The sequence below is a fragment of the Clupea harengus genome, unplaced genomic scaffold (assembly GCF_900700415.2).
Source record: "Clupea harengus unplaced genomic scaffold, Ch_v2.0.2, whole genome shotgun sequence".
Classification (NCBI taxonomy): Eukaryota; Metazoa; Chordata; class Actinopteri; order Clupeiformes; family Clupeidae; genus Clupea; species Clupea harengus.
Window position 1 is genome coordinate 1 of NW_024879939.1, and position 7,500 is coordinate 7,500.

General features: G+C 44.7%; 1 protein-coding gene across 1 annotated transcript in view; it reads left to right on the forward strand.

Annotated features, from left to right (window-relative positions):
• The first annotated feature begins 826 nt into the window (after window positions 1-826).
• LOC122130829 (rap guanine nucleotide exchange factor 4-like) overlaps window positions 827-7,500 on the forward strand; it is a 17,306-nt gene continuing 10,632 nt past the window's right edge. Inside the window, exons 1-10 of the mRNA XM_042705616.1 lie at window positions 827-902; window positions 1,520-1,584; window positions 3,811-3,867; window positions 3,982-4,088; window positions 4,508-4,629; window positions 4,992-5,175; window positions 5,456-5,540; window positions 5,658-5,718; window positions 6,080-6,156; window positions 6,654-6,800. Coding sequence (XP_042561550.1) covers window positions 845-902; window positions 1,520-1,584; window positions 3,811-3,867; window positions 3,982-4,088; window positions 4,508-4,629; window positions 4,992-5,175; window positions 5,456-5,540; window positions 5,658-5,718; window positions 6,080-6,156; window positions 6,654-6,800 — 963 coding nt within the window. The 5' untranslated portion in view covers window positions 827-844. The remainder of the gene's footprint in view (window positions 903-1,519; window positions 1,585-3,810; window positions 3,868-3,981; window positions 4,089-4,507; window positions 4,630-4,991; window positions 5,176-5,455; window positions 5,541-5,657; window positions 5,719-6,079; window positions 6,157-6,653; window positions 6,801-7,500) is intronic.

The following is a 7,500-nucleotide window of genomic DNA, read 5'->3' on the forward strand; positions in this document are numbered from 1 at the left end:
GTGTGTGTGTGTGTGTGTGTCCGTGTGTGTGTTCGTGTGTTCGTGTGTGTGTCCGTGTGTGTGTGTGTGTGTATCCGTGTGTCCGTGTGTCCGTGTCCGTGTGTGTGTGATAACATATTTATATATATTTTGGGTAGGTTAAATCTAAACCTTTGAGGGTTTCTCAGCACTGGTTTGTTTCTAAAGGATGTAATCCGGTGTAATTCCCTTTTCTCTTTGGAAGCTGCAGATTGAGGGGATTTGATCAAGTGGGAGGGAGCCGCTCTTCCTCCCATCACTCCATCTGCTCTGAGTCCCAGCGACCCCTAAGAAGGCAGCGAGCTCCTCGGGGCACGGCAGCCCTGCGTTCCTCTAGGTCCTCAGTGTGCTCAAGGCTCAAGGCTCCGGCCGGCATGCCCTTACCATATGCCTGGGATTACAGTACTGCACTGCAGTATGGATATGTGAGCCTGATTGGACATGAAAGAATGTGTGTGTGTGTGTGTGTGTGTATGTTTGCGTGTGTGATGTGAGGGGCCTTGTTAGAAGGATGCCAAGGCTGTGAATTTTGCTGAGTGCTCGTTACCGCCAGCTGTGTCCAGCTGTTGCGTAACGCGTCGTGGCCGTGTTTGTGGCGAATAAAAACATACAGTAGAATGAGTGTTCTCCACCTCCGTGCGCTTTGATGTCATGTCAGAGTGCTGCTAGCCTCGCTGCTAGCAAAGTCAACAACAAACCATTTTTGTTTTATTTCTTCCTCATAAATCACTACCCAAAGCCCCCCTCAGGCTGCATGTATCTGCTTTGGAACCGTGTTGAGTGAGAGTGTTTCTATTTGTGTTGTGTGCAGAAGTACCGTCAGTGCATGGCCGGCCTCCTCGCCCCACCCTATGGTGTTATGGAGAGTGGACCCAGCAGTGACAGTGAGTTCAGCCTTCTCCTCTCAGGGCCCGCAGGGCTCCTCACAAATGCACAGCCTCACGTAACCCCTGCTGCACCGCGGCTGCCTTTCATCTGCAGACACAGACACAGGACTAGAGAAGAATAATTCATATGCTTCTGTGGGGGGGGGGGGGGGGAGAATGAAAGAGAATGACAGAGTCAGTCCTTAGCTGCATTCAATATGATGAATTCAGTTGCTCTTTTCAGCAAATCAAGGCTAGTCTGGACCACACTGTTGAGGTTATTCAGCCAGTATTTCTGGTTGACTTTAATGTCATCCATGCCTTTTCCACAATTATATGGTTTTAAAGAGCAGAGGAATCCAAATGTTTTCAAGGTCCTGAGGGAACTATTCTATAGTTAAATGATAACAGAGCCTCCTGGCAAATATCTAGCATAATTAGCATATTTTAAGTTCATTGCCCCAGTTAAGCAGAGAGTTGCACGTGTTTGAAACAGACTAAAGTATTGTAGTATAGTACTGTATGTATGGGGTAATTACATAGGAAGTGTATTACAGTTTTGGAGAGGTCTATGTATTGTATATTCATAACATGAAGATTGTGTGCCAATAGAATGTGTACATCCATCCATACAGGAATGCCGGACAAAGACAACTTAAATAACAACACTTTGGGATCCATGTCTAAACACCTTAACAAGGTACGGTGCAATGTCAAGAAACTTTGTAGTAACAGTTTTAATGTGTCTCCATGTACTCTCTGAACTGAACTGAACTGAGAACCTGCAGCTTCAGTCAAATCTATCCAGGAGGCTAATGTATTGTTTTATAGTTTGTTCTCTGAACAATAACATGTAAGTTACATTACCAGTAAAACTGTCTGTGTGCAGTTTTGAATACAGCGTGGAATGACACACGCACACAAAGCAATGGCAGAATTATCCCCAGGATTACTCAAGTCAAATAAAAGACGAATAAGGTCTATTTGAACAATCATATTGTGAAGTAATTGGAACATTTAGTCATGATATCTGCCATCCTTCCTGGCTTCCAATATAGGAACAAATAGCAGTATTGGTTTTCAGTTTAAGTTATAAGGGAAGAATTGTGTGTAGAAATCAGTTTAACTGATAGGAATTAGGTTTGGATAGTATTCAGGCTGTTTAGTATAAACATTCGGAGATTCAACAATGAATAATGCGTTATCTTTTGACCACCTATTTTTCTGTTTAGTCTGTTTTGCATTCCATCCAGCCGTCATGGCCATCACCATCCTAATGAAAACGGCTCAGTTAGGAGGGTCCTGAACTCTGTCTTTGGATGTGAAGCAATGCTCACACACCTCCTTCTTACATGGCAACCACATCCTCTAGCCAGCAGTGTCTCTCCAAGTGAAACACAGGGGTCAAAAATAAGACAGGAATGCAAAGTTTGTTTAAAAGCTCATCTAAATATAAACACGGGCGGCCATTGGCAAGTGCCTTGTGTGCATCCTCAGGGGTTCCTGTCCCCACCCCTCTCTGTGGCGTTTCCTGACCTTTCCACCGATAACATGTCACTCACTTACTGGGAAGAGGCCTTTCATTTACTGCAGGCTGCACTTTGTTTTCAGAGAGGGTTTTTTTGCCAGAGGTCTGGTCCAAAACATCCCGACTATAAATATCATCGAGAGAGAAAACGTACAGACCATCCCTACTGGCAAATGGCAGAAAAAGATGCTTCCTCTCCCCGCCTCCACCTGCTAGCAACCTCTAGTCTAAAGCCTTTGTTTGTTATTATGTAATACAGTTATAAAGTATTGTTTACATTTGACCATAAGTGCAACCTCAGCTGTCTAAAATAGTAATGCTTATAGATAATGTGATGGACAGAGAGTGACACTGGGGGTTTGAGCCAAGAATCGACTGCGATGAGAAGTGTTTTAAAGGCGACGGTAAATGCTCAGGCTGTAAATTCTCCCCTGGCGAGGCTCATTGATCACTGATGCATGTACAATGCCATTTAAATGTCACAGTTGCTCTTTGTCATGGGCCATATCTCAAACCAGATGATTATCTTCTTGGCAGGTACCATTGAGAGGACAGCAGTGCTTAACAACATTTCAATCAATATGCACCGCTTAAAATGTCCAGCACTAGAGATGTGTGTAGAACTTAACTATGGATTTTTCTTAAGCATAAGCTAAGACAATAAATGATTAACACTGCAATTAAATATGCATTACGTTTTCACATAGCTGCCTGAAGGAATTACGTTGCCCTAACAGTTGTGCTAACACTGAAACAGGAGTGGGTAATGTTCTTCAGCAATGCCTGGAAGTCATTTTTGCCGTTAACTGAATGGTGACTGTGAATTTTAATGCTGTTGTTCCCATTTTATAGTTGTAGGCACATGTATTCCCTCAACAATTAGGGAATTAGGAAGAATCCAGTGAAGAGTTTACAGTGTATAATTCAGTTGATCACCGAATGCAGCAGTACAATTACTAGGACATGTATAACAATTTATCATCTTGATATTTAACATTATCTCGGTTGCATATTCTAGTCTATTCCCAAGCTTCACATCATGTCTTGTGGATTTTTATTCTGTGTCTTCATCAGTAAAATCAATAATTCAGTAAGGATGGGCGTGAAGCTCACATGAAAAAAGGGTGTTGCCCAACCAGCTGTGAAAATCAATACCGGTGGTTGTGTATGGGGAAGGACCTGTTTAGTCTGACTATTGGGGAGAAATAAACAAGGAGAAGATTGAATAATCGTCATTGAAATCTGTAGACAGGAATGATTATCTTTACAGATTTTCCATATTTTGCAGCGTGCCAGATGTTCATTGTGATTGTATTATGTTTACCTTGGAGAATCCATTATGTTCCTTGTGCGGTCCCTTCATGTTTGGTCAATGTCAGTTTAAATTGTATTTTTCAGACATCACACACTGAAACCCAGGCCAAACCCAAACCCCATCCCAAATCCATTTGTCAGGTACCAAAGCAGAGGCTCTCTCCTCTCTCATCAGCACCATCTCCATCCTCTCATGTACTCAGGTGTCCTTAACTTGGCTCACATGGTTCTTTCTACTCTTTGCTGTTCCTGTAGGTTCCCTCAGAAAAGATCCTGCGGGCAGGGAAGGTTCTACGCAATGTCATCCTGTCCAGGGTTCCTCACATGATTAGAGACAGGAAGTACCATCTGAAAACATACAAGTGAGTCAGTGACACAGACACAAGGTCAGGGGTCACAGGCACCAGCCCTCTCCAGAAGTGACTGGTCTGCTGTGTAAATACGTTATATGCATTTTGTTTATACATGTACCGTATAGATACAGAAATGCTTTACGTCTCTGTCAAATAGATCAGATGTAGGATAATGCTCAAATCCGGTTGCCTGGGGCATAAATGTTGTAAATGTATCCATCACGCTGTCCAACATTTTTGCATGTACACATTCATTTAATTTCCTCATAGTGGATAAAAGATGCATAATACTTTGTAGGAGTGCACGTGTAAGGCTGCGTTCAGAGTGTGTGTGTGTCTGTGTTTGCATAAGTGTTCTGTGTGTGTGTATAAGTGTATGCAGTGTTATCAGTGTATCTTTCCCTTTGTGTGTGTGTGTGTGGCCATAGGCAGTGCTGTGTGGGCACTGAGCTGGTGGACTGGCAGATGCAGCAGAGCTCCTGTGTGCACTCCCGTGTCCAGGCTGTGGGCATGTGGCAGGTGCTGCTGGAGGAGGGTGTCCTCAACCACGGTAACCCCCCACACACACATACACACATACACACACACACACACACACACACACACACACACAGGCACACAGGCACACAGACACACAGACACACACACACACACACACACACAGACACACACACACACAGACACACACACACACACACACACACATACACACACACACACACAAACACACCTTGTACCCTGCACATCCACCCACCAATCCGAATCAGTTGGCCGTGTCATACTGGCACAGACTGTCAGAGACCGTTCCAAATGCTGTGTCGCACAGGAAATGGGGATTCAGGGTTGAAGGTATGTCTTTTTTAAAACACAAATGTGTGTCAAGACGCTGCTCTCTGTTGATTCATGTCGTAGTGGACCTGGAGCTGAACTTCCAGGACAAGTACTTGTTCTACCGTTTCCTGGACGACGAGAAGGATGGCGCCCCTCAGCCAAGCGAGGAGGAGAAGAAGGAGAGCGAGGACGAGCTGCAGGACACACTCCTGCTCCTGTCCCAGATGGGGCCAGACGCCCACATGCGCATGATCCTCCGAAAACCGTAAGGGCCTTCCTGACCCCCCTCCTCACGCATATCACATGCCAGCACACGCCATGTTGTTTCACATTAAAATGCATTAAAAAGCTCATGCATATTACTGTATGTAGGCAGCATTCTGGAGTCTTCTGTCCCTCTCTCCCTTTCTCTCTCTCTCTCTCTCTCTTCCTCTCTATCCTGCTCTCTGCTGAATGTTCCCTTCCTCCATCCAAATAGTCGATTGATTAGATATCATCCGGAGTCAAATGCCTTTTTAAATGGCCGCCCGCTTCCTCCCCTGCAGGCCGGGCCAGAGAACGGCGGATGATTTAGAAATCATTTATGAGGAGCTCCTCCACATCAAGGCCTTATCTCACCTCTCCACCACCGTAAGTGCAGCTTCTGTTACGGACGACGACGATGATGATGATGATGATGATACCTATCTATAATTCCTGTGGCGTTCCGTAACGATCCTCTCTCTTGGTTTCCTCCCTTCGCCTCAGGTCAAAAGGGAGTTAGCCGGTGTGCTAATTTTTGAGTCTCATGCCAAGGCTGGAACTGTGTGTAAGTAGAACCTCCAGAGCCCGACATTAGTTTGGTTGACTTATTTGAGTTGACAGTTGAAATCATGAAAATAACACAGCAGCCTCTACTGTTCTCGTAGACCAGGAGCAGTATACGAAAGGAGTACATGCTGAACTGTGTTACTCTGATAATTATCCAAGAGCACATTGTGGTGGTCTGCCAAACCTCTTTAAAACTAGCAAACACAGCAGTTGGATGTGTTGGAAGATGTGTAGTAATGTGTGTTGGGAGGTGGTGTAGTGTGGTAGTAATGTGTTGGATGTAATTCTTGAAATCAGCTCTTTTAGATGTGATGGACATAGGCTGGTCTTAACATGGGCTGGTCTCCTGTGTCTTCCAGTGTTTAATCAAGGCGAAGAAGGCACGTCCTGGTACATCATCCTGAAGGGCTCTGTAAATGTTGTCATCTATGGGAAGGTGAGACTGGTTATCTGATGATCATCCCTAATGACAGGGATCGGATGAAGACAGCAGGAATTGGCAGTGGCAATCCGATACAGGCGCACTGTTCAGAGCTCCCCCTGCAGTTTATTAGGCATAGCTTGCCAACCACAAGGTGCTTTGTAATTTGAAATTGTAGTTAATTGTAATTCTAGCTAATTAGCTCTTGGCAAGAACCTTGTGGTAGAAGTGTTGTGCCTAATAAACTCTAGGAGCACTGAACAGTTTTCTGGTATTTTGATTGTCGATTGCGGTTTCTCTTCCGGGTGGTGTTCCCCTCAGTACTAAACCAGTCCTGCTATTTCTTGTGCTAATGCCCTGCAGATTACAACACAGTAGCCAAATGCCAATAGCTATACATGTACTAATTACATAATGGATGTCATGTACAGTACATGTCGTGTGCCCCCGCTGTGCTGCTTGTGGGCAGCAGCCTGTCCTGATCAGCCCGTGACATGTTGTGTCCCACGCAGGGCGTCGTGTGCACGCTGCACGAGGGGGACGATTTTGGGAAACTCGCTCTGGTGAACGATGCGCCCCGGGCGGCCTCCATCGTCCTGCGGGAGGACAACTGCCACTTCCTGCGTGTGGACAAGGAGGACTTCAACCGGATCCTGAGGGTAAGTGGAGGTTTTGTTTTGTTTTGTTGTTGTTGTTGTTTTGGGAGGTCCTCAACCCCCCCTGGCTGTCAACCTGCGTAATCCGACTGACTTGATTCACTGAGCTCAGGAAAATCCCACTTTATCTGCGCCACACAATAGCTCAAGAGCTCAGGACTGCCACATCAGAGGCAAGCCAGACACAGCGGTCTGATGGAGTACATCTGTAGAGTCTCTCTGTGTGTGTGTGTGTGTGTGTGTGTGTGTGTGTGTGTGTGTGTGTGTGTGTGTGTGTGTGTGTGTGTGTGTGTGTGTTCTGTAACCTAATTCATTTCGTTTCCAGTTATAAAATGAGACAACACGTAAACACAGATTTTGTTGTTGTCTGTAGTTAATTTGTTAAATCTCTTAACTGAGATATGGATCAGTTCAGTACAGTAGTGAGAATGAAATGAATGAGATATGGATCATTTCAGTCTATTTGAACTACAGTAGAGTGAGAATGGAATGAATGAGATATGGATCATTTCAGTCTATTTGAACTACAGTAGAGTTGACCTGCTCCAATTGCCAATGGTGCTGAAGATGTTAAATTAACTTCTGTGATGCTTTCAAGGACGTGACAGTATGCGTTACTCAAAGTTAGATTTTCTTTTAAATATTTTAGGTGAATGCTTTCCTTTAGTGCATTTTCAGGAAAGACAGTTCTGTTATTGGTGTT